This window comes from Pseudophryne corroboree, chromosome 5, assembly GCF_028390025.1.
Source record: "Pseudophryne corroboree isolate aPseCor3 chromosome 5, aPseCor3.hap2, whole genome shotgun sequence".
Lineage (NCBI taxonomy): Eukaryota > Metazoa > Chordata > Amphibia > Anura > Myobatrachidae > Pseudophryne > Pseudophryne corroboree.
Window position 1 is genome coordinate 632,996,677 of NC_086448.1, and position 27,533 is coordinate 633,024,209.

General features: G+C 44.4%; 1 protein-coding gene across 2 annotated transcripts in view; it reads left to right on the plus strand.

Moving 5' to 3' along the window:
* The window catches only part of CABLES1 (Cdk5 and Abl enzyme substrate 1), a 254,796-nt gene that overhangs the window by 225,786 nt on the left and 1,477 nt on the right, over nucleotides 1–27,533 (plus strand). For both annotated transcript variants that reach the window (XM_063923590.1, XM_063923589.1), the window contains exons 5-9: nucleotides 10,692–10,797; nucleotides 21,671–21,827; nucleotides 22,768–22,871; nucleotides 24,891–24,997; nucleotides 26,901–27,108. In XM_063923590.1, coding sequence (XP_063779660.1) covers nucleotides 10,692–10,797; nucleotides 21,671–21,827; nucleotides 22,768–22,871; nucleotides 24,891–24,997; nucleotides 26,901–27,108 — 682 coding nt within the window. The remainder of the gene's footprint in view (nucleotides 1–10,691; nucleotides 10,798–21,670; nucleotides 21,828–22,767; nucleotides 22,872–24,890; nucleotides 24,998–26,900; nucleotides 27,109–27,533) is intronic.

Genomic DNA, 27,533 nt, shown 5'->3' on the forward strand with positions numbered 1-27,533 from the left:
TCAGCCGGGATGCCACGCAAAGTACAGCACTAGATGAGCATTTGCATTCAAGATGTCTATAAAGCTGGCTCTTCTACTATAACCAGACTGGGTGCCACTAAGGTCCATGATTGTGTGGTAGCAGGGCGTTCAGAGGGAGATTAGACAGAGAGAATGTAGAAGGAAAAGGGATTGCAGATGAGAAATACTCTTTGGGGTAAAGTAGACTAGACAGACCAGATGAGCAGTGGCCCTAAAGGTAGACCCAGAGTTGAGCAGTTGGGTGAGTAGGGATCAGCGTGGTGAGCACCAGGGTTGCATTATGACACTATCAGTCCAAATAAATATTAATAGTCTATGAGTAGGTAGATAGTTCTGAGTTCAATGTTCAGACTGGGGACCATCAGTAAATATAGATTGATGTCCTGCCGAGCTGTTTGTGCAGGAAGGCATGATAATATACAGCTGGTGGTGAAAAGGCACAGATACAGTACGCCAGCTGAATGTGTTTGTATGACAGGCTTGTCCCAGGGTGAGTGGCAGGAACTTTGCTAGTCCATAGAGGTCTTCAGGCTGGTCAAGGTGAATAGAGGGCCGATCTGAGCTGTAAGCTTTCCCAGTAGGAGAGACCAGCTCACGGTATATGCAAGTTCAATGCACATAGGGCCTAATTCAGATCTGATCGCAGCAGCCAATTTGTTAGCTAATGGGCAAAACCATGTGTACTGCAGGGCTGGCAGATATAACATGTGCAGAGAGAGTTACATTTGGGTGGGGTGTGCTCAAAGTGAAATCTAAATTGCAGTGTAAAAATAAAGCAGCCAGTATTTACCCTGCACACAAACAAAATAACCCACCCAAATCTAACTCTCTCTGCACATGTTATATCTGCCCCACCTGCAGTGCACATGGTTTTTCCAATTAGCTAACAAATTTGCTGCTGCGATTAGATCTGAAAAGGTCCCATAGTTCTGCCAATGTCTCTGGAGGCTCCTCAAAAGAAGATGTTACACACAGAGAAGGAAGGGCTTGCCTCCACTCCAGCAGTTGGCCATTTTCTGAGGCCTCAGAGAGTAACCAAGTGCAGGAAGTACCAGGCTCTGATAAGTGAGCGGCAGGTTGTAATCAAGTTCAGTGGTAAGTCCTATAGAAGACCTCTGTTACTGATTTGTATTCATATCTCATCTTTATCAATATGAAGCCAGTAGCCACGCTGTGCAGAAAGTAAGACTAACTAAAACGAATAAGTTACTGTAGTTTAAATCTGCTATAGTATATCATAGTGCCGGTAGTCCTGGGTGGTAACAGGAAGGCCTGTCCCTGAGAACTAGATAAGTAAGCTAGAGAGGAGGGCTATGCTGATGGACCTGTGTAAAGGCACACGGACCCCATTTTTTATTTTTCCATATTATTCAGCAAATAGTTATGAGCATATAAATAACATTTTTACTGTACAACTTCCCATGCCTTTACCAAGCAGCCCTCTATGGTGGTGGGTTTTTTATTTATTTTTCTTCGCCCCACCCCACTTTCCCCCCCTCAGCCAGAAAATCCTTCTATGTGACGCAGCAGTAGTGATTTGTACAGAGACACACACTGGCGGAGTCTCTGGGGCAGATGTATTATCACCTTCCACTTATCACTGCTTTATCACTTCTCCAGGATGCCCCTCTGTTCCGCCGATTGCGTACGAAGACACACCATCGGACCTCTCAGCAACCTATGGTTGCTCAGAATCTCTGTTGCAAGTAGGCTGCCGGTGCCTTTACAGCAGAGTACAGGTGTGGGCTCAGATATTCCCCAGAAATGGTTACTATGCTTCTGCGTTTGACCCACAAATGCTCACAGTCAGTCACACACTGCAAACAAATTCTCACTGCAGCCGCCATTGCAGCACATGTGCAGCGCGACTTACATGCATGTGTCATACAGCAGTTATCGCTCAGCTGCGCAAACATCGGTACTGCAAACGCTATACGTCCACCTCTGAATCATGCCCACAGCTGTAAGCTAGCAAGCAGGGCCTTTTTATCCATCTGTAAGAAAGAGAATTGTCTGGCGTTTATAGAAGTAATTGTTAATAAATAATAATCTATAAGATTCTTGTAGAATCTCTCTCTCTCTCTCTCTCTCTCTCTCTCTCTCTCTCTCTCTCTCTCTCTTGTTTGTTGCAGGTAGAGAGGGAGGGGACATGGGAGACAAGCCAGCTCAGCAGCTACTGTGTTCTAGCATAGGGCCTCACTGCACTTTTTGTATTTATATTTGTGTCTTTAATGCCAGATATATACATATATACATGTTTGCTTTATATAAAGTGTTTATAAACTGTGTTGAATTGACATTCCTTAATCTGTTACGGGCTAAAATGATTAGAATAAATCTAAAATTATATGAAATTTTGTTATAGTCTTAAATATTCACCGTATGAACAGGAAAAAAGTTGGGACAGTGTAATCTTATTTGCAGTAGTTTTTTCCCCATTTCACATCCTGTGTGAAATAATGTAACCACAACAGTGAGTTGGTATTTAGAGCTGCATGCTGCATGTCAACTGAACTACTATTTTCAACATAAGCTCAGGGGGCAGGGGATCGGAAAATCACAGGATTTTCTTTGTGCAATATCCCCTTTTGTAAAACTGTCCCAATTCAAGTGTTAGTGGGTTGCTCACAATAATAGAATTAAGTATTTTGAATACTAAATAATCATTGTTAGTTTCTCAATTAAAACATAAGGGGTGATATACAAGTTGGTTGGTGTAGCTGCAAAATAAACTGTGCAACAGCTTATACCAGACCTTTGCTTAAGTACTGCTAACCAGCATGCAGGATTGTTGTATCATTCTAATAAATCACTCTTGTGTGTGGTGTGGGTTGCTACTGACTACAGATAGCAACCGCAGTCAAATGGAACGTTGGCGATCTGCAGTCTGATGCTACAGCACAGCCGCTGCGTCTTTGTGTGTGTGCAGTATGCTGTGCTACAATGTGTAAAAGCCATAGGAGGCGTATTAAGTAAAAATACACCCAGATGCCCACTGCAGGCTTCTCCGATCAACCTCTATGTTCAAGGGTGTAGCATGGGACATCTGAGACTATCTGGCCAAATCACACTGCAGGGGCCAGTAAAGCTGTGTCCGAAGCTTGTCCTGTTTTTTTCTGGAATGTTTCCTGACTCTGCCCCCATATCCATCGTGCTGCAACATTTTGGGTTACTGCGAGTGACATCAAAACCCCAGATCTGCACATGTGCAGTGCGGCTCCTGCGCATGCATGGATTTAGACGCATTGGAAAATGTAAATATTGATTCTACGTCCACCTCTATTACCGCTGACATTACTGCCACGTGCAACCCAGAATGTCGTTGGAACAGCATTCTGGAGCACAAAAGCTGATGAGTGAAGTTAAAGTCCGGTGCAAAAAGGAACCCTCTGAGCACTATTGCAGATCTCTGCACTCCGGGGGGAGGGGGGGGGTCACCTTTGGGAAAAAGAAATAATAGTCAATTTAGTGGTTAAATTGTATCACCTACTTTTGAACATTATAACATTAGTAATAAAACGAACATAAATCTAATTGCAAAGTTTAGCTATTAGCGCCTGTTATTGCACAAATTACTTGCGGACCTGGTGGCAACCTTTGATTGCCACAGGGGATATATTCCCCCTCGGGTGGTGGCGTGGACCACCACCTGAGTGGGGATTCCAGACAGGGGTCGGGATTCCCTCTCACCCCTCCCCACCCCCCCACCCCCTTCCCCGTGTTTTGGTTCAGCAAACCTTAATTGTTTTGGTTCAGATTTCGGTCTTATGTACAAGATGTATACGGGTGGAATAGAAAATAGCGCTCAGTGGGGACAAAGCAGCCTAAGGTATATTCTAGTGACTCCCAATCACTGAAAGCTAATACACAACAACAAATATTGAATACACCTTTGGGCGCTACCACTTTCTAGATGTCATATAATGTTCTCAATAGTCCCAAATACAGTCAATTGCTCCACTTGCACTGTTCTTTCTTCTAAACTTTCATTCCTCTTCAAATTGGTTTTCTTATATGGTGGTATAGGTCATAAAGAGAAAGAAATGGCACATATAGTGTAGTAATTTGGGCTCAAAATGAAATTTATTCAAATAAAAGGCATAAAATATAATTTAAAATGATAACTCCACTCTCTAATAAAGTTGGAACCGTACCGTGTCAAGCTCCCAGCATGGAGCAGTGAAGAAAGTAAAATCGGAAGGTTCCGGAATTCCTCCCTCCTCCCTTCACGCAAACTGCTGACCGCTGGACCTGGCAGGGCTCCCCTCTGGTTCTCTAATCAAGAATGTATTTAGTAGATTTCACGTAGCACAGGTACAATACAGTCCGCATTCACTCGCAATACGACTCTCTCCAGGAGGGACACAATGCTCTGCTTCTGGACTTTTCTCTGGAGACAGGGCACAAAAAGTAAAGCTTTCCGATCAGGTGGTGTGCACTGGCTCCTCCCCCCATGACCCTCCTCCAGACTCCAGTTAGATTTTTGTGCCCGGACGAGAAGGGTGCAATCTAGGTGGCTCTCCTAAAGAGCTGCTTAGAGAAAGTTTAGCTTAGGTTTTTTATTTTACAGTGAGTCCTGCTGGCAACAGGATCACTGCAACGAGGGACTTAGGGGAGAAGGAGTGAACTCACCTGCGTGCAGGATGGATTGGCTTCTTGGCTACTGGACATCAGCTCCAGAGGGACGATCACAGGTACAGCCTGGATGGTCACCGGAGCCGCGCCGCCGGCCCCCTTGCAGATGCTGAAGTAAGAAGAGGTCCAGAATCGGCGGCTGAAGACTCCTGCAGTCTTCTAAAGGTAGCGCACAGCACTGCAGCTGTGCGCCATTTTCCTCTCAGCACACTTCACACGGCAGTCACTGAGGGTGCAGGGCGCTGGGAGGGGGGCGCCCTGGGAGGCAAATGAAAACCTTTTTTGGCGAAAAATACCTCACATATAGCCCCCAGAGGCTATATGGAGATATTTAACCCCTGCCAAGATTCACTAAATAGCGGGAGACGAGCCCGCCGAAAAAGGGGCGGGGCCTATCTCCTCAGCACACAGCGCCATTTTCTCTCACAGAAAGCCTGGAGAGAAGGCTCCCAGGCTCTCCCCTGCACTGCACTACAGAAACAGGGTTAAAACAGAGAGGGGGGGCACTGATTTTGGCGATATTGAGATATATATAAAGATGCTATAAGGGAAAACACTTATATAAGGTTGTCCCTATATAATTATAGCGTTTTGGTGTGTGCTGGCAAACTCTCCCTCTGTCTCCCCAAAGGGCTAGTGTGGGTCCTGTCCTCTGTCAGAGCATTCCCGGTGTGTGTGCTGTGTGTCGGTACGTGTGTGTCGACATGTATGAGGACGATGTTGGTGAGGAGGCGGAGAAATTGCCTGTAATGGTGATGTCACTCTCTAGGGAGTCGACACCGGAATGGATGGCTTATTTAGGGAATTACGTGAGAATGTCAACACGCTGCAAGGTCGGTTGACGACGTGAGACGGCCGACAAACTATTAGTACCGGTCCAGGCGTCTCAGAAACACCGTCAGGGGCGTTAAAAACGCCCATTTACCTCAGTCGGTCGACACAGACACGAACACTGAATCCAGTGTCGACGGTGAATAAACAAACGTATTTCTCATTAGGGCCACACGTTAAGGGCAATGAAGGAGGTGTTGCATATTTCTGATACTACAAGTACCACAAAAAAGGGTATTATGTGGGAGTGAAAAAACTACCTGTAGTTTTTCCTGAATCAGATAAAATAAAATGAAGTGTGTGATGATGCGTGGGGTTACCCCGATAGCAAATATTGGCGTTATACCCTTTCCCGCCAGAAATTAGGGCGCGTTGGGAAACACCCCTTAGGGTGATAAGGCGCTCACACACTTATCAAGTGGCGTTACCGTCTCCAGATACGGCCGCCCTCAAGGAGCCAGCTGATAGGAAGCTGGAAAGATATCCTAAAAAGTATATACACACATACGGTGGTTATACTGCGACCAGCGATCGCCATCAGCCTGGAGATGCAGTGCTGGGTTGGCTTGGTCGGATTCCCTGACTGAAAATATTTTATTCATATAGAGCATTTAATAGGATGCATTCTATATATATGTACGTGAGATGCACAGAGGGATATTTGCTCTCTGGCATCAAGATAAGTACGTTGTCCATATCACCCAGAAGATGTCATGGACACGACAGTGGTCAGGTGATACAGATCCCATACGGCACATGGAAGTATTGCCGTATAAAGGGAAGGAGTTAGTTGGGGTCGGTCCATCGGACCTGGGGACCACGGCAACAGCTGGGAAATCCAACCTTTTTACCCCAAGTTACATCTCAGCTGAAAAAGACACCGTCTTTTCAGCCTCAATCCTTCCTTTCCCATGAGGGCATGCAGGCAAAAGGCCAGTCATATCTGCCCAGACATAGAGGTAAGGGAAGTAGACTGCAGCAGGCAGCCCCTTCCCAGGAAAAGAAGCCCTCCACCGCGTCTGCCAAGTCCTCAGCATGACGCTGGGGCCATGCAAGCGGACTCAAGGTGGGGGGGTAGTCTCAAGAGTCTCAGCGCGCAGTGGAATCACTCGCAGGTTGACCCCTAGATAGTACAAGTATTATCCCAGGGGTACAGATTGGAGAGTCGAGACATCTTCTCCTCGCAGGTTTCTGAAGTCTGCTTTACCAACGGCTCCCTCCGACAGGGAGGCAGCATTGGAAACAATTCACAAGCTGTATATCCAGCAGGTGATAATCAAAGTACCCCTCCTACAACAAGGAAAAGGGTATTATTTTTCCACACTATATTGTGGTACTGAAGCCAGACGGCTTGGTGAGACATAGTCTAAACTGAAATCTTTGAACACTTACATAAAAGGTTCAAATCGAGATGGAGTCACTCAGAGCAGTGATAGCGAACCGGAAAAAAGGGGACTATATGGTGTCCCTGGACATCAAGGATTACCTCCAGTTTCAAATTTGCCCTTCTCAACAAGGGTACCTCTGGTTCGTGGTACAGAACTGTCAATATCAGTTTCAGACGATGCCGTTTGAATTATCCACGGCACCCCGGGCCTTTTACCAAGGTAATGGCCGAAAAGATGTTTCTTCAAAGAAAAAAGGCATCTAAATTATCCCTTACTTGGACGATATCCTGAAAAGGGCAAGTTCCAGAGAACAGTTGGAGGTCGGAAGAGCACTATCTAAAGTAGTTCTACGACAGCACGACTGGATTCTAAATATTCCAAGAATCGCAGCTGTTTTCCGACGATACGTCTGCTGTTCCTAGGAATGATTCTGGGCATAGTCCAGAAAAAGGTGTTCCTCCGGGAGGAAAAAGCCAAGGAGTTATTCGACCTAGTCAGAAACCTCCTAAAACCAGGCCAAGTATCAGTGCATCAATGCACAGGAGTCCTGGGAAAAATGGTGGCTTCTTACGAAGCGATTCCATTCGGCAGATCTCAGGGGATTTGCTGGACGAATGGTCCGGATCGCATTTTCAGATGCATCAGCGGATAATCCTGTCTCCAAGGACAAGGGTGTCTCTTCTGTGGGGGCTGCAGAGTGCTCATCTTTTAGAGGGCAGCACACTCAGCATTCAGGACTGTGTTCTGGGGACCACGGATACCAGCCTGAGAGGCTGGGGAGTAGTCACACAGGGAAAAAATTTCCAAGGAAGTGTGGTCAAGTCTGGAGACTTCTCTCCACATGAATATACTGGAGCTAAGGGCAATTTACAATGCTCTGAGCCTAGGAAGACTCCTGCTTCAAAGTCAACCGGTGCTGATCCAGTAGGACATCATCATGGCGGTCGCCCACGTTATCAGACGGGGCGACACAAGAAGCAGGAGGGCAATGACAGCAAGGATTCTTCGCTGGGCGGAAAATCATGTGATAACACTGTCAGCAGTGTTCATTCCGGGAGTGGGCAACTGGGAAGATTTCCTCAGCATAAATGAATTCCACCCGGAAAAGTGGAAACTTAATCTGGAAGTTTCCACATGATTGTAAACCGTTGGGAAAGACCAAAGGTGGTTATGATGGCGTCCCACCTGAAGAGCCAGGTCAAGAGACACTCAGGCAATAGCTGGGACGCTCTGGTAACACCGTCGGTGTACCAGTCGGTGTATGTGTTCCATCCTCTGCTTTTCATACCCAATGTATTGAAAATGATAGGAAGGAGAGGAGTAAGAACTATACTCGTGGCTCCGGTTTGGCCAAGAAGGACTTGGTTCCCGGAACTTCAAGAGATACTAAGAAGGGTCTTGATTCGGCAAGAACCGTGTCTGTTCCGGGACTTACCGCAGCTGCGTTGACGCCAAGGCGGGTGAACGCCGGATCCTAAGGGAAAGAGGCATTCCGGAAGAGGTCATCCCTACCCTGGTCAGAGCCAGGAAGGAGGTGACCGCACAACATTATCACCACTTAGGTGAAAATATGTGCCAGGGTGTGAGTCCAGGAAGGCTCCACGGAAGAATTTCAACTAGGTTAATTTCTACATTTCCTGCAAACAGGAGTGTCTATGGGTCTCAAATTGGGTCCATTAAGGTTCAAATTTCGGCCTGTTGATTTTCTTCCAGAAAGAAATTGGCTTCAGTTCCTGAAGTCCAGAAGTTGTTAAGGGAGTACTGCATATACAGCCCCTTTGATGTCTCCAGTGGCACTGGGCGATCTCAACGTAGTTTTGGGATTCCTAAAAAATCACATTGGTTTAAACAACTCAAATCTGTGGATTTGATATATCTCACATGGAAAATGACCATGCTGTTGGTCCTGGCCTCGGCCAGGCGAGTGTCAGAATTGGCGGCTTTATCTCACAAAGCCATATCTGATTGTCCATTCGGACAGAGCAAAGCTGCGGACTCGTCCCCAGTTTCTCCTTAAGGTGGTGTCAGCGTTTCACCTGAACCAGCTTATTGTGGTACCTGCGGCTACTAGGGACTTGGAGGACTCCAAGTTGCTGGATGTTATCAGGGCCCTGAAAATATAGTTTCCAGGTTGGCTGGAGTCAGGAAATCTGACTTGCTGTTTATCCTGTATGCACCCAACAATGCTGGGTGCTTCTGCTTCTAAGCAGTCGATTGCTCGTGGGATTGGTAGCACAATTCAACTTGCACATTCTGTGGCAGGCCTGCCACAGTCTAAATCTGTTAAGGCCCATTCCACAAGGAAGGTGGGCTCATCTTGGGCGGCTGCCCGAGGGGTCTCGGCATTACAACTTTGCCGAGCAGCTACGTGGTCGGGGAAGAAAACGTTTGTAAAATTCTACAAATTTGATACCCTGGCAGAAGAGGACCTGGAGTTCTCTCATTCGGTGCTGCAGAGTCATCCGCACTCTCCCGCCCGTTTGGGAGCTTTGGTATAATCCCCATGGTCCTTTCAGGAACCCCAGCATCCACAAGGACGATAGAGAAAATAAGAATTTACTTACCGATAATTCTATTTCTCGGAGTCCGTAGTGGATGCTGGGCGCCCATCCCAAGTGCGGATTATCTGCAATACTTGTACATAGTTATTGCTAACTAAATCGGATTATTATTGTTGTTGTGAGCCATCTTTTCAGAGGCTCCGCTGTTATCATACTGTTAACTGGGTTCAGATCACAGGTTGTACAGTGTGATTGGTGTGACTGGTATGAGTCTTACCCGGGATTCAAAATTCCTCCCTTATTGTGTACGCTCGTCCGGGCACAGTACCTAACTGGAGTCTGGAGGAGGGTCATGGGGGGAGGAGCCAGTGCACACCACCTGATCGGAAAGCTTTACTTTTTGTGCCCTGTCTCCTGCGGAGCCGCTATTCCCCATGGTCCTTTCAGGAACCCCAGCATCCACTACGGACTCCGAGAAATAGAATTATCGGTAAGTAAATTCTTATTTTTATGCCTTTTATTTGAATAAATTTCATTTTGAGCCCAAATTACTACACTATATGTGCCATTTCTTTCTCTTTATGACCTATAGCACCATATAAGAAAACCAATTTGAAGAGGAATGAAAGTTTAGAAGAAAGAACAGTGCAAGTGGAGCAATTGACTGTATTTGGGACTATTGAGAACATTATATGACATCTAGAAAGTGGTAGCGCCCAAAGGTGTATTCAATATTTGTTGTTGTGTATCAGATTTCGGTCTGGTTTCAAATTGATTTAAAAAAAATCAATAAATCAATGATAAAAATCGATTAATAAAAATTGATTAAAAACCGCTTAAATCATGTAATTTATGCAATACAAAACCCGAAATTTGGATGTAATATCCAAATTATGAACTGCCGGAAGATCCGATCCAGGACTCTGACCTGATCTCCTCGAGAGATCCAGACCAAGTTTTGGTTCGGTTCAGATCCACAAAATTGGGGTGGATTTGGATTTCTTGATACATCTCTAAATCCAATATTAGTTGATTCATTCAAGCTTCCCTTCCAAGTCTTAGTAATAAAACAAGTACATTTGTCAAATATTAACTTTATGACATAAATTCTTTAAAGAAGAAATGTTAATTTAATGTTTGTCTATTATTAGCCTTGTCAGTGTAATCTTCTGTATCTATTTTCATATAAATTACAAAAAAGATAATACTTTTTAATAATGGTGTCTGATGCAAATTTCCACCCATTTTACATTTTATTGATGGACGAAATGTTTTTGCTGGGTACATGTTCTCACTGTGTTCCTGTCATGTTCAGGGACTTGAAACTGGAAGGTACAAGACAGCGCCATTCCTCCGGTGGAATGAATACACGAGAAATGATTCTTGGTCTTGAAGGAGTCGAGCTTGGTGCTGATGGGAAGGTGAGAGTGTAAGCATTGCTTCTCCAACCTGTTCTCCATTACCCTCACGACTGAATGCTTTCCCCTTGCATGTGTATTAGCACTGCTTCGCCAGCCTGTTCTCTGTTACCCCCAATGCTGCATGCGTTCCTGGTAGGTGGGGTGGGAGGGCGCAGCCCATAGGTACAATCTGCCACTGGACCTCACTCTTCTAATTTCTCTTACGTTCTAGAGAATACTGGGGTTCCATTTAGTACCATGGGGTATAGACTAGTCCACTAGGAGCCATGGGCACTTTAAGAATTTGATAGTGTGGGCTGGCTCCTCCCTCTATGCCCCTCCTACCAGACTCAGTTTAGAAAATATGCCCAGAGGAGCCGGTCACGCTTATGGAAGCTCCTGAAGCGTTTTCTGCATTTATTTTATATGTTTGTTATTTTCGGGCAGGGCTGGTTGGCACCAGCCTGCTTGCTTCGTGGGACTTGGGAAGGGGAAGGGGGGCAACCTCTTGAAGGGTTAATGGTCCCATTCCTCGCTGACAGGACACTAGCTCCTGAGGGAACTATTTGCAAGCCCCACCACGGAGAGCTTACATTCCCGCAGCATGCCGCCACCCCTAACATTGCCAGAAGAATGAAGAGTGGTGAGTACTAAGCCGGCGTCCCGGTTAGCGGGGCACCGGTCATTATGGCGGCATGAGGGTACGGAGACGCGTGACTTCTAACCGGGGCGGAATGCGTCTCCAGACACAGTACACAGCTGCATCTCAGTACACTGTACACAGTACCCACACTGGCAAGAACAGCCTTAAAACGGTTTTCTCTCCATTTTAAGCACCAGATTACCTCAGCCAGTATAAAAAAAGCTGGAAGACCGAGCGCCATTGAAGGGGCGGGGCCTTCATTATGAGCGTATCCAGCAGCTCACCAGCGCCATTTTCCCTCTGCAGTGGACACAGACGTTAACTGACCGGGACGCGCAAATCCTCCAGAGAGACTCCAGATTACCTCAGCGGTACCAGGGGGTCATAGCAAGGGGGGAGCGATTATTAGTGTACTAAGTCCCCTATCGGGGTACTTAGTCTACTACCCGGCTAAGCTTGGCATTGACGATAAGGGCGCAGTAGGGGCTGGCTCCAAATAACTCTGTCTCCCTTAAGGGCTCTTTGTGGGTTAATTGTGTTTAACCTTTTCCTGTGTGTGTGTGTGTGTGTGTGTGTGTGTGTGTGTGTGTGTGTGTGTGTGTGTGCTGTCACATTTACATTATGTCAGGCAAATAGTGTGTTTCTTGTACAGCGGAGTGTTCCTCTTCACCAGGGGGCTCACTACTGGGTACTCAGGGCAGTGCACTTTCCCAGAATGTCCGCAAAAACAATCTCTGGCCCATATCCTGCAGTCTGACTCTGACGGGTCAGACATGGGGAGGGGGAGGTGGATTTGCAGGGGGGAGATACTACTCTGTCACAGGGAATAGAGGCTCTTATAGAGGCTATCAGAGATGTTCTGAAAATTCCTGATAAGGTGTCAGAGGAGTGTGAGGAATCTTATTTTAATGTAAAAAAAGAAGTCCTCAGTCACTTTTCCTGCGTCAAAGGAAGTAAATACCCTGTTTGAAGAACCGTGGGTTAATCCTGATAAGAAATTTTAAATCCGGAAAAGGTTGCTCTCATCTTTTCCTTTTCCTCTGGAGGATAGGGAAAAAATGGGAAAATCCACCGATAGTGCACGCATCAGTCTCTAGGCTGTCAAGAAAAATTGTATTACCTGTTCCTGGTGCAGCCACCCTAAAAGACACGGCTGATCATAATATTGAGACTACAGTACACTTAAATCATTGTACACAGCTGCTGGGGTGGCCCAGAGACCCACTATTGCATGTGCGTGGATCACAAAAGCCATTGCTCAATGGTCAGGTAACCTAATTGAGGCGTTAGATTCCTTGTCTAGGGGGGATGTTGTTTTACTCCTGCAGCATATACAGGACTCTGCGAACGTTATGATGGAAGCCATAATAGAGAGAGGTTTGCTTAATGCATGCACCACTGCTATGGCAGTGTCAGCACGCAGGGGCTTGTGGCTACGCCAGTGGACTGCTGATGCGGATTCCAGGAAAGGCGTGGAAGGCCTACCATTCACAGGAGAGGCATTATTTGGAGATGAACTAGACAAATGGATCTCCAAAGCTACTGCAGGTAATTCTACGTATCTTCCTTCCGCAGCTCCCCCAGCCAGGAAAGCTTATTCAGTTTCAAATTTACAGTCCTTTCGGACGGCCAAGTTTAATGGCAAATCCAGAGGTGCTTCAACGGCCTCCAGAGGCGCAAGAGGTAAACCACGCAAACCAGCAACTGCAGGTGCTCAGGAACAGAGCTCAGGCTCTGCTTCCTCAAAGCCTTCAGCATGACGGTGGACCGCGATGACTGGAGGGCTGTCAGGTGGGAGCTCGACTAAAGTTCTTCAGTCACATCTGGTCAAGTTCATGCCGGGATCCCTGGGTAATAGATTTTATTTCCCAGGGCTACAGACTGGAGTTCCAAGTGCTCCCACCTCACAGATTCTTCAAATCAGCCTTACCAGCTTCACAAGAGGCAAGTATAACTTTACAGCATGCCATCCAAAAACTGGTACAGACTCAAGTCAATGTTCCAGTTCCACCTCATCTGCACAACCAGGGGAACTATTCCAACTTGTTTGTAGTACCGAAACCGGACGGTTCGGTACGACCGTTTCTGAACCTCAAGTCCTTGAACCAGTTCTTAAGAGTGTTCAAGTTCAAGATGGAGTCTCTGAGAGCGGCGATCTCAGATCTGGAGGAAGGGGAATTCCTAGTGTCTCTGGATATCAAGGATGCGTACCTTCACATTCCGATCTGGCCGCCTCATCAGGCTTATCTACGGTTTGCACTGCAGGACTGTCACTACCAGTTCCAGGCCCTGCCATTTGGTCTCTCCACGGCACCGAGGGTATTCACCAAGGTGATGTCAGAGATGATGTTTGTACTTCGCAAACAGGGAGTGAATATAATTCTGTACCTGGACGATCTTCTGATAAAGGCGCCATACAGGGAGAGGTTGCTGGACTGCATTGGTCTCTCAACCAAACTCCTCCAGGATCACAGGTGGATTCTGAACCTTCAGAAATCTCACCTAGAGCCAACACGGAGGCTCCCATTCCTGGGAATGATACTGGACAGAGAGTCACAGAAAGTGTTCCTTCCGTTGGAAAAGGCATTGGTAATGCAGTCAATCGTTCGGGATATCCTGAAGCCAACCCGGATATTGGTGCACCTATTCATTCACCTTCTGGGGAAAATGGTGGCCTCTTACAAGGCGCTTCAGTACGGAAGGTTTCAGGCAAGACCCTTCCAGCTCGATCTGTTCGACAAATGGTCCGGATCGCATATTCACATGCACCAGAGGATCCGTCTGTCACCAAAAGCCAGGATCACCCTTCTGTGGTGGCTACAGATTTCTCACCTCGTCGAGGGTCGGAGATTCAGAATTCAGAATTGGATTCAGTTAACCACAGATGCAAGCCTCAGAGGTTTGGGAGCAGTCACTCAGGGGGTGCAGTTTCAAGGAAGATGGTCAAGTCAGGAAGTCATCCTTCCAATCAACATTCTGGAACTCAGGGTCATATACAACGCCCTTCTGCAGGCCTTCAAGATTGGGCCATTCAGGTCCAGTCGGACAATGTGACGGCAGTGACGTACATAAACCGACAGGGCGGAACAAAAAGCAGAGCAGCAAAGTCAGAGGTGTCAAGCATTCTCCTGTGGGCAGAAAAAACGCTGTGGCGTTGTCAGCGGTCTTCATTCTGGGAGTAGACAACTTGGAAGCAGATTTACTCAGCAGACACGACCTGCACCCGGGGGAGTGGGGCCTTCACCCGGAAGTGTTCAGGTGCTTGACACGTCGATGAGGATATCCACAAATCGACATGATGGCCTCTCGTCTCAACAAGAAGCTCAAGCGGTATTGTTCCAGGTCGAGAGACCCACAGGCAGTGGTGGTAGACGCTCTGATGACTCCATGGGTCTATCAGATAGTGTACGTGTTTCCTCCAATTCCTCTGATCCCAAGAATTCTAAAAAGAATAAAAAGGGGAAAGGTTCAAGCAATACTCGTTGCTCCGGACTGGCCAAGAAGGGCCTGGTACGCGGACTTTCTGGAGAAGCTCCTCGAAGATCCGTGGCCTCTACCTCTTCGCAACGATCTTCTGCAACAGGGCCCGTTCGTCTATAAGGACTTACCATTACTACATTTTACGGCATGGAAGTTGAACGGCTGATTCTAGCCAGAAGAGGGATCCCTAACAAAGTTATACAGACTATGATTCAATGTCTAAACATTACCACCGTATTTGGAAGAAATACGTCTCTTGGTGTCAGAGCAGAAATTTTTCTGTGGTGGAATTCCACCTGGGACGTTGCCTGCTTTTTCTACAGGCAGGTGTGGATGTGGGCCTACGTCTGGGCTCCATTAAAGTCTGGATTTCGGCCTTGTCCATTTTCTTTCAAAAACAGTTGGCTTCTCTACCTGAGGTCCAGACGTTCTTAAAAGGTGTTCTGCACATCCAACCTCCCTTTGTGCCCCCAACGGAACCTTGGGATCTCAATTTGGTTCTGCAGTTCCTACAATCGGACTGGTTTGAACCGTTACAGGAGGTGGACGTAAAATATCTTGCTGTGCGTTCTCTATGATCCCAATAAAATTGGGTGTCCTGCTGCATGCTGGATCATACTTACTATCCAGCATGCTTATTCCACGGCAGGTTTGCCGGTTCCAAAATCTGTACAGACCCACTCCTACTAGGTCGGTGGGTTCTTCCTGGGCGGCTGCCCCAGGGTGTCTCGACTTTACAGCTCTGCCGAGCGGCTACCTGGTCTGGTTCGAACACGTTTGCTAAGTTCTACAAGTTCGATACTTTGGCCTCTGAGGACCTTCAGTTTGGTCAATCAGTTCTGCAGGAACATCAGCACTCTCGAAGCTTGGGCGCTTTGGTACATCCCCATGGTACTAAATGGAACCCCAGTATTCTCTAGAACGTAAGAGAAAATAGGATTTTAATTACCTACCGGTAAATCCTTTTCTCGCAGTCCGTAGAGGATACTGGGCGCCCGCCCGATGCTTCGTTCTTCCTGCATTGTTATTTGGTTAAGTATTGTTGGTGCAGCTGTTGCTGTTCCTGTTTAAAGTTGGGTTAGCATAGCTTTCCTTTGGTTTGTGTGTGCTGGTTCGGAATCTCACCACTATCCTTTATATCCCTCTCTCAAAGTATGTCCGTCTCCTCGGGCACAGTTTCCTAGACTAATTCTGGTAGGAGGGGCATAGAGGGAGGAGCCAGCCCACACTATCAAATTCTTAAAGTGCCCATGGCTCCTAGTGGACCCGTCTATACCCCATGGTACTAAATGGGATTCCCAGTATCTTCTACGGACTACGAGAAAAGGATTTACCGGTAGGTAATTTATATTCTATTTTTTTTACCTCTCTTATCACTTTAATGTATCAAACATTTGAGAGAGATAAAGTGGAGACGTTGCCCCTATTATCACTGTGTAATATTATAGACTGTGCTAGATGCACTAAATACTAGCTAGTACCTGATTGGTTGTTATGGCCAAGTTCTCCACTGTATTTCTCTCAAAAGGTTAGAAATGTTTCACTAACTCCTGTTACTCTGTGTCCTTGCTCACTACTTTTTAAGGTACTTCCAGGACTCATTTTGAAAGTGTTCTGTGATGAATCTTAAAATCTGAAATACCTGTGCATGAAGGTGATGCAAGTGACATCGCCACTCTCCAAATATATGTTTTTATTTCGATATTGATCATGGCCCAATATGAGAAAAATGTTTAGTGGACAAATTTTAAAAATATATATATTTTTTATTTTCTCTCCCATGTTGGATGTTAGTGAAGGCTGTGTAGCAACTGCAAACATACAGTGGGGCAAAAAAGTATTTGGACAGCCACCGATTGTGCAAGTTGACCCACTTAAAAAGATGAGAGAGGTCTGTAATTTCCATCATAGGTACACGTCAACTGTGAGAGACAGAATCTGAAAAAAAAAACCAGGAAATCACATTGTATGATTTTTAAACAATTGACTTTTATATTCTTGTGGAAAATAAATATTTGGCCACCTACGAAGCAGCAAGATTTCTGGCTCTCACAGACCTGATACTACTTCTTTAAGAAGCTCTTCTTAACTCCACTCGTTACCTGTATTAATGGCACCTGTTTGAACTGGTTATATGTATAAAAGACACCTGTCCACACCCTCAAACAGTCAGACTGCTACCTCTCCACCATGGCTAAGACCAGAGAGCTGTCTAAGGACACCAGGGACAAAATTGTAGAGCTGCACAAGGCTGGGATAAGCTACTCGACAATAGGCAAGGAGCTTGGTGAGAAAAGATCAACTGATGGCGCAATTATTAAAAAATAAAAAAAATACAAGATCACTGACAATCTCCCTCGACCTGGGGCTCCATGGAAGATCTCACCTCGTGGGGTATCAATGATCTTGAGAATGGTGAGGAATCAGCCCAGAACTACATGGGCGGACCTGGTCAATGACCTCAAGAGAGCTGGGACCACAGTCACAAAGGTTACCATTAGTAACACACTACGTCATCATGGATTGAAATCCTGCAGCGCCCGAAAGGTCCCCCTGCTTAAGCCAGCACATGTCCAGGACCATCTAAAGTTTGCCAGTGACCATCTGGATGATCCAGAGGAGAATTGGGAGACTGTAATGTGGTCAGATGAGAGCAAAATCTAACTTTTTGGTATAAACTCCACTCACTGTGTTTGGAGGGAGAAGAATGATGAATGGCATCCCAAGAACACCATACCCACTGTGAAGCATGGTGGTAGAAACATCATGCTTTGGGGCTGCTTTTCTGCAAAGGGGACAGGACGACTGATCCGTATTAAGGAGAGGATTTTGCTCAGTAAGAGCATTGAAGATGGAACATGGCTGGGTCTTCCAGCATGACAATGACCCCAAACACACCGCCCGGGCATCTAAGGAGTGGCTCCGTAAGAAGCATTTCAAGGTCCTGGAAAACATGACAGATCTAGAGAAGATCTGCATGGAAGAGTGGCCCAAAATACCTGCTACAGTGTGTGCAAATCTGGTCAAGAACTACAGGAAACGTTTGACCTCTGTAATTGCCAACCAAGGTTATATTACAAAGTATTGAGTTAAACTTTTTGATTGTCCAAATATTTATTTTCCGCAAGAAAATACAAATAAAATGTTTAAAAATCATACCATGTGATTTCCTAGTTTGTTTGTTTTTTTCAGATTCTGTCTCTCACAGTTGAAGTGTACCTATGATGGAAATTACAGACCTCTCTCATCTTTTTAAGTGGGTCAACTTGCACAATTGGTGGCTGTCCAAAAACTTTTTTGCCCCACTGTAATGCAGATCACCTGACAGGCAATGTAAGTGTAGATGGAGATGGTATACATGGAAGAAACTAGTAAAAATACAGAGAATTAAGTTGATTGTGTTTTAAAGATGGCAGCAAAAGAGACAGCCGTCTGGGAAATAGAGCCCATTGTAGGTTGGTGCAGTGGGTAAAATGCATTAAGGATAAGAATAAAACTAATCTCATCAAATAACTCTGTTGCTTAGGTGTGTACTTGCAGTAGTTCTATAGTTCGTTTTATACTTGACGAATCAGTGTTATGAAGTGAAATGTACTGTATGTATGGAGATATATATGTATATATAATGAGGGATGATGATAAATAATTTCTTTCTAAGTGATTTGCATGGAGCAGAGCACATGTTTCTCTCCTGTTAAAGTAAGGTCATTCAATTTTACATTCCTGCTGTAAAGGTAGCACAAGTTATCACATGAAAATTATTATCACGCTTGGTGGTCTGGCAGAAAAACTCACACTTGCATTGTTATTATTGCTAGCCAATAAGCCGTAAACACAATGCCTTTGGGAATAATGAATATTTTCTGATAGTAGATATGTAACTCACAGTCCTCTGTGAAGCTAGCCTTGTTGCCCAACACCACTTCCAGACATCCCGACCAGTATACAGTTTGTGCACACAGATGCTAGATTAAATTGGACATAACTAAACCAAACAATAATACGGGAGCCCTTGTTACTTGTAGACTACCACATGAAACCAGACACAGGTCAGTGTTGGTATTTACAGGCAAGTTATTATATTGTGACAAACTGTAAAAAAAAGAAAAAAAAAGGTTTTTAATAGAGTTCATAACAAACTATTTTCAGATCAGTTTGGTTAAAACCAGCCTTCAAGATATAGGTGGAAGCAAGAAAGATTTTAACCAAGGTTAAAATCAGGCGCAAGGTGGGCTGGTGTTCTAATTGTAGCAGCTGCTATAAAACAGGTCTAGTCAATCCTGTAAGCACTAGAAACAATAAACAACAAACAAAGTAGCAGCGCTATACAATTAATGGTATAATATTCATCATATAAAATCCATTGATTGTGGTGGAGATTAAGACACGTGGAGATGAATGGATTAAAGGTGAAAAAGAACAGTTATTTAATAGAAATGCATACAATGTATCAATTGAGAGAAAAATTTAGAATTAAAAAGCAAACAGAATCACCATGAAGCATAATGTCCGTTCCTTATTTTTTGTGGACTGTAAGTAAGAATGATGGAATAAGGTAAAATCTGGGCTGATAGCACAGTCCTGATAGCAATATTACCACATTGGTTACCGCTGGAGGAGGGGGTCCCCTAGATAGTGTCCCTTTAAACGGGTAAAGTCGTTGGGATCCTATATCCTCACCAGATTGCGGAATCCTCAGTGATGTGTGGCAGGCCGGTGTCACCAGTTGGCAAGGTGTTCGCCTGTTTGTCTGCAGATTCTTGTAAAAGTCCACTAAAGGTCCGGACGTGGCAAGTGCAGCTTCCAATTGATGGGGGTGATCCTGATTAAAACTGCGTTTCGCTGCAGAACCTTTCTCAAACGACCTTTGAGAAAGCTGCAGATTCTGCAACGAAACGCGTCAGGTGTTTTAATCAGGATCACCCCCATCAATTGGAAGCTGCACTTGCCACGTCCGGACCTTTAGTGGACTTTTACAAGAATCTGCAGACAAACAGGCGAACACCTTGCCAACTGGTGACACCGGCCTGCCACACAGCACTGAGGATTCCGCAATCTGGTGAGGATACAGGATCCCAACGACTTTACCCGTTTAAAGGGACGCTATCTAGGGGACCCCCTCCTCCAGCGGTAACCAATGTGGTAATATTGCTATCAGGACTGTGCTATCAGCCCAGATTTTACCTTATTCCATCATTCTTACTTACAGTCCACAAAAAATAAGGAACGAACATTATGATTGGGGCAGCTTCATGGTGATTCTGTTTGCTTTTTAATTCTAAATTTTTCTCTCAATTGATACATTGTATGCATTTCTATTAAATAACTGTTCTTTTTCACCTTTAATCCATTCATCTCCACGTGTCTTAATCTCCACCACAATCAATGGATTTTATATGATGATTATTATACCATTAATTGTATAGCGCTGCTACTTTGTTTGTTGTTTATTGCTTCAAGATATAGGGCCTGAGTTAGAAGGTGCATACACACGGTGAGATCCCTGCTATGCTCGATTTTGACTATGCAATTTCCCTTGATCTCCCCCAGAGCCCAGATAGCACAGGTAGCACTGATTTTGACTATCTGTACTTTCGATTTTGTCTATGTACGATTTTGACTATGTGCCAATTGTGACTATACTTTGTACTAGATTGTACACTAGATACTCAAGATTGACTTGCCTGCACAGTCTATCTAGCCTTGCGATACCGACCCCGCGGGAGTGCGCATCGGGATCAAATCTGTATCGCAAGCGGCTATACACCTTCCCATTTGCACTAACTACGCCAGGTCTTGTGAGACTAAAAAAAGCGTCTTTTGGCGTCTTTTTTTGCCGTAAATGCGCCTTAGTCGGAACACAATGTAACTAGGATGCACAAAGAGACTGTGTTGATAAATGTGATACGTTACACTTGTGTATCTATGTGCGACTGAATCTCTGAATCTGTATACAAAGTTCTACAATGTAGCAGCCGCAGTTCGTTTATGTTCTGCTGCCTGTATACGCTCACAGATATACAAGTGTTATATATGAAATGAATCAGAACAGTCTCCTCGTGTGTCCCAGTCACATGCTACTAAGACTCCTTTTGGGTAAAGAAAAACGCTAGCAGAGTTGCTAACGCCAGTCATCTTGTGGTGTATTGAGGACACATTTGTAGCGTGGATTTGTACTGAGACCCCCACTGGCAGCATCCACCATTTGTGTATGAAGACGCAACCATCAGACGCACATTGGTCAGTCCATGAGCTTCTGAGTGATCCCATGGTCACACAGCATGGCAGTCGGTAGTAAGATGCTGGATTATGTACAGGATTGTAGTTGCAAGGTGTGGCACTCCACCAAAACAGTAGCAGCCAACCCGCGTTTCAGTGGCCACCACGTTTCTGTTCACAGATGATCCCAGACTGTCAATCACTGTGCAAATAAATCCTCACTGCAAGACAATTGTGTCATATGCGCTCTGCGATCTAGACGTGTGCACAGTGGCAAATAATCACTCCACTGCATCCAACATGGACTTTGTGTGAATCAGGCCCATAATTACGAGTTGAATGTAAAGTAATAGGAACTAAGCTTGTTAATAACACAAAATTCTATTCTGCTTTCTTGAAGTAGCCAGCAGTAGTTACACAAGAACGGCAAATGATGTCACAGACCTTGTTACAGTATAGCAGGGAAGGGAATACATGGAGGAAATTGCAGCAGTTGTGTGTAAATGTTTAATGTTCAATGATTAACTGCTGACAATCTTCTCTTCTCCCCAGACTGTATCATATACACAGTTTTTATACCCAACTAATGCCTTGGGAGCCCGCCGAAACACAATAGACTCCACTTGTTCCTTCTCTCAGTTTCGTAATGCAAGTCACCGGAACCTGACCCTAGGAAGAGCCAACAGTATCCAGGGAAGCACTGATACAGGTGATATGATCATTTTACAGGTTTATGATAATTTTACAGACGTACCTGTTTAGCCAGCCATGATCTTTAGATGGGAATTGGACAAGGGATATTGATTTCAGTGCTGAAGTATGTTCATGATAGTTACAGTAGCCCTCTTAAAGGACACGGTGAGTTTATATTCCCTTGTTTTGAAATGCTTCATTAAACAATTCTGCAGTTGATACATAATTTTGAAGTCTGTAGTCTTTATAGCCTTGCCCCTTTTATGCTTTTATAGTAGTACTGAGCTTACATATATATGTGTTCTCATACACCTAGCTTCAGTATGCCATGTGGCGCAAGGTGCCTGGCACAAGTCAGCCAAGCAGTGTAGCACCTTGTTTGCATCACTGTGAAACACCACTCGGTCTGTGCCAGAGATGCCGGGCTGTGACTTTAACCGGGCACAGGCATAAGTTTTAAATATGTACAAAGTTGCAGATGAAGCAATTCATGGCATGAAAAAATCTGCGGCCGCTGCATTGTAGCACTTCGTATGCAGATTCAGACTCCGTCGCACACGGATGTACAAATGTTGCACATCAGATTGATCAGTGCAGTCTCGTGAAGCGATTTTGTTGCGTCACATTGACACAGTAATCTAGTGAAAAAGATGCTTGAGGCAATCAGAGGCGCACAGGACCTGGTGCGCCAAGAAAGGGCCTTTGACTTGACTTCGACAATAGCGTATGCGGACAAATCTGTATAATGCTAATGCTGCTTATTAAATTAAGTAGAGTCCAATAAGCCAGTGAAGGTAGAGCACTTAAATGTATTATTGCATCATTTTGCCTATATATATTTTTTTGTACACTATTTTTTTTTATATACTTTCTGAATCAAAGTACACGGTTCTTGAATGATTTTATGTTTTACCAAACACTTTTTATTCCACTTTTATATCTGGTACCTTTCATAGGCAGCGACATAGGAGACTTTATTGAATACGATCCAAATCTCCTGGACGATCCTCAGTGGCCATGTGGCAAGCACAAGCGGGTTTTGATATTCCCTTCTTATATGGTAAGTCTTACGGCATTATTTCAGGCAGTCTTGGTCTAGCTGTCAAATGGATTTTACAACTTGTGTACAGATGTAGTCATGCTCCTCTTTCTGCGATGCGGCGGCTGTGACTATTCGCAGCAGGCGAATCGCTCTATTATCTACACTTGTAGTGTTGGGGCACTATCTAAATGTTTTTTCTTTGGAGATGGTTTGTAGGAGAGGCCTGCACTGATAGAATGGAACAACCACCACTGGAATCTGCACACCCAGATTTTGAGTACTTGTGGCCTTGTACACTCACTTAGATGGGTTGGGGCTGATATGCCAGCGGTCGGGATCCCGGAGGTCAGCATACTGTCCCGGGATCCTGGCCACCAGAATGCCAGGGGTGGGGAGGTGAGCGCAATGGAGCCCCTTGCGGCTTGGTTGCTTGCTGCACTCGCCACAGGTTCAATTCCCACTCTATGGGTATTGTGGACACCCACGAGTGGGAATAGCCCCTCGTAGCCGGCATTCCGGCTGTCAGCATCGTCAGTGGTCAGGATTCTGGTGTCTGTATCCTGACTGCTGGCATATCAACTGCATCCCAGTTAGACCTAGTGACTCCACCAGTGTTTGCTATAGTATGGGAAATGGCTCATAATCACATTTGAAAGTATGGCCACCTTCTCACGTATAGGCAGATTTCGCACACATGTAACATGCTAATGTTTCTTTGCCTAGAAATTGGCTTAGACGTGAGCATTTCAAGCACCAGCTACGGCTTGGTTCTAGATCCACTGACCTTAAAGGTACACAGGCAAAAAATCTGGAATATATTCACCTTGCCCAATTACAAATGTGTATATTTTTTTCTGTACTTAAATTGGGATGTGGGGGTGTGTGCTTTGTGCCCAGTTTACATATGAAGAGGCCAATCTATTTTGTTTGTGCATAGAAAAATAATTTAGCCTCAAGTAAATTGGATTGATTCCTAAAGGTGCCCACGTCCACAATAATATCTCAGATTATATAAGGCTTTATTATATAAGGCTATATAACTGGCTCTCAAAACAAGTGTAATGTCTTAGTGTTCGTTCTAGCACTTGGCACCTAATCAGGGAGGGGGGCATATTGTAATTTCTGATGGGCAAAATCACTACAGCAGCTGCAGCAATATATCACGTATAAAATTTTGCCCTTCGCAATTTAAATATGCCCCCACCCTGATTAGGTGCCGGGTGCTAGAAAGAACACTAGATCTTATAATGAGCCTTTTACAATCAATAGGATCGTCATTGGTCATGGTGGAAAATGCAGTTATAGGAGGTCTGCCGTCACCAGTTTGCCTGGAAACCAACTGCCCGTCTCCACAGACAAACCTACAGATCTTGTTATATAACCGCCCATATGAGTGGCCAGAATGATTATTGTGTTTCTGGGGCCAGATGACAGGATTACTTTGTGAGTGTGTGTGTAAAGCACAAGTAATTACGCATCTTGGGTTCGTGGAGGTTAATAGACAATATGTTGACAAGCAGAGAACTTCAGTTACTTTCTAAGCACTTGTGTCATTTAAGGTTAGCCCAGTGGTCATGTGACTTGTGCTTATCTCTGTATCCATCCATCCTCTGTAATCAGACAATTGCAGCAATGATATGCAACCACTGTATAGATTACTCGGTGCTAAGATCATGTTTACTAGGCTTAGCTGTAAAAAAGTCCATAATTATCTGTAATATTCCAGACGTTTATTGTAACCCACATTATGATTTCAATCTGTAGTAATTGGCCTGAAGCAAGCAGGGCACTCTTACCTCTTTATCTGTATACTGTATTATTTCCCAGTGGTGTTTTATTGCTGTGCTTCCTACCAGATGCTAAATGCTGCAAAGTATGCTGGGACTGTGTACATAAATGTCAACAATAATAATAATCAGTAACATTAATTGCCAGCCTGAAACTGAAGCTTCACAAATGGTTTAAAATTAGAAATACCATTAATCAGGTATAACAGTTGTTCCATTTTTATCTACTGACTTGTACTTTCCTTTGCAGACCACTGTTATAGAGTATGTAAAACCTTCTGACCTCAAGAAAGATATGAATGAAACTTTCAAGGAGAAGTTTCCTTATATTAAGCTGACTCTCAGTAAAATAAGAAGGTATGTGGGAACAGTTCCGTTACACCACATACAGGACAAAAGCAGCTGGTTATTTCTATACAGCAGTGACTCCCAACCTCAGTCCTCAAGGCACACTTGCCGTCCAGGTTTTAGTGATAGCCATGCTTGAGCGCAGAGGGTTAAACCTCAAAATAACTGATGTACAAGTTAAGTCACCTGTGCTCAAGTATGGCCATTCTTAAAACCTGGACTGTTAAAAATGTATTTACTTATGTGCCAGTTTATAGAAATGGCTCATAGCAACCAATCAGATTCCATTTATCATTTACCTAGCACCTTCTAGAAGATAATAGCTAGAATCTGATTGGTTGCTATGGGCTACATCTCCACTTCTAAAAACCCACACATTTAGTAGACATAACCCCTAGTGTGCCTTGAGTACTGTGATTGGGAACCCCCACCATAGAGCATATTTTTTACTTTGTATCAGAATTATTTTTTTTATTTTTTATAACCATGTTTAATGTAAATCACCACACATATATCAATATACTTGAACTGAGAGAATTTAATGCTAATTGTATATTTAAAACTGACATGTCATGTATTTCTAGAGAAATGTGTTTTTAACCAATGTCTAAACACACGAGTTGTGGACTCACCCACTAAGGCTGCTGCTAGCAAAACGTCCAAATCTCCTATCCTTGTGTTATTTACTTAGAACAGGGCCGCCATTGTCCGCATTACAGGTTGTACATATGGATCTTATTGGAATATGCGACTTAAGGCATGATATTCCACATAAGGTACAGGAGTTTTGCGTCCATATTCCGAATACATAATCACACTCTAAAACATTCCATACACGGTGGTACCTCTCATTATACTAGATGTGCTGCCTCTCCCCAATGACCAGTCTGAGAAAATATGCCTACTGAATGTAAACTAATTTGTAATAAAATTCACTATGTACCTTCTCGTTTATGTGTAATGTACCCTAATACATCGGATAGGTGCTGGAGGGGTTATCAAGGGAGGGCACCTTTCTTCATATTTGGTGGTCCTGTCCAAAAATAATCGCATTATGGAAAGAAATCATAACTCTCATTTCACAGATTCTTGAGACCTACGTCCCCCGCGACCCTACTTTTTTTTTTCTGCTCCCATTGGGTTTCCCGGAGCTAACTAGGCATCAAAATAAACTGATCCGACACATTATTTCTACAACGACATGCCAAATAGCTCTAGAATGGAAGAAGCCCAATGCACCATCACTGCAAACAGTCCTCTCTCGTATGTGGTACATTCCATCAAACTGTGGGGCCCTTGGTTAATTTTCCAAAATGTTTAGTCGCCCTCCTTTAAAATTTCCCAGACCTAAAATTACTTTTTTCACTCTCTCCCCTCCTTTCCCCCCGGTCATGCCCCAAGGGCCCTTTCTTCTTGTCTTTCTTTTCCTTCTCTCTGCTCTTCCTTCTTTTTCCTCTATGGTCTCACGACCGTTTAAAATGAGGAAATCTTCCTCATCTTTCATCATTTTCTGTTACTCACTCTGATGTGTGAGAATGTATTGTAGTGACGGTTTAACATTTTCTGCTTACTGCAACATGGTATGGTCAATACAATCAAATGTTCTTTAAAAAAATTCAGGTGCTGCTGCTTTGGACATCCGCATCAAATGAGCTTCACTTCCAGTAACACCCAACCCCCCACACCCCCCCTTCCCGGCATATGGTCAGGGCACTGTATCCATAGACATATTAGTATAATTTGGGCCTTTTTTGCAGTCACATGGGTGGCTGGGGCTGTCCTCTTGCCCCTAATAATCTAAGTCTAACTTTATTCACTCCACACTACACCTGCATATTGGTTATTTGATAGAATCCATGTATCATCTGGAAGGTGGTACACTAACATGTCCTTTTGACTATTGTCTATATAGCCTGAAGCGTGACATACGCAAACTGGCCCAGGATGATTGTGGCTATGAAGAACCCACAGTGGCTATGGCATTTGTATATTTTGAGAAACTTGCTTTGAAGGGGAAGCTGAACAAACAAAACAGAAAGCTTTGTGCTGGAGCCTGCATCCTGTTAGCAGCCAAAATTGGGAGTGACCTCCGAAAACATGAAGTTAAGCACCTCATAGATGTAAGTACATGAGCTCCGCAGCTTGCCAGAACTATGGCAGCTACATTGCTAGGTTTAGTCACCTAAAAAAACCAACTTAATATTGATACACTTAATCACAGCAATTTATTATAATCTACAATTTGTAAAATTAAAATCTTCCTACAATTTGTAAAATTAAAACCTTCCTATAGTTTTAAAGTTGGCCTGCTGCACTCTACCTCCTGTTTATTGTATTGTTTGCTTTTTGTTAGCCTTGTTAGGTTGCCAGGTGCTGCCCCTTTTTCAGCCATTATGACTGCAATTTGCCAACTATGCAGGAACTCACACATGTGCTGCATTATTGTGGGGCTGAGCAGTACCGGGTAGTGCAGTTTTCATTTTTTTGCTTTCAGCAACTGGTTCCTACAATACTCCAATTTAAAAATAAATGCCAAGGCGTAATG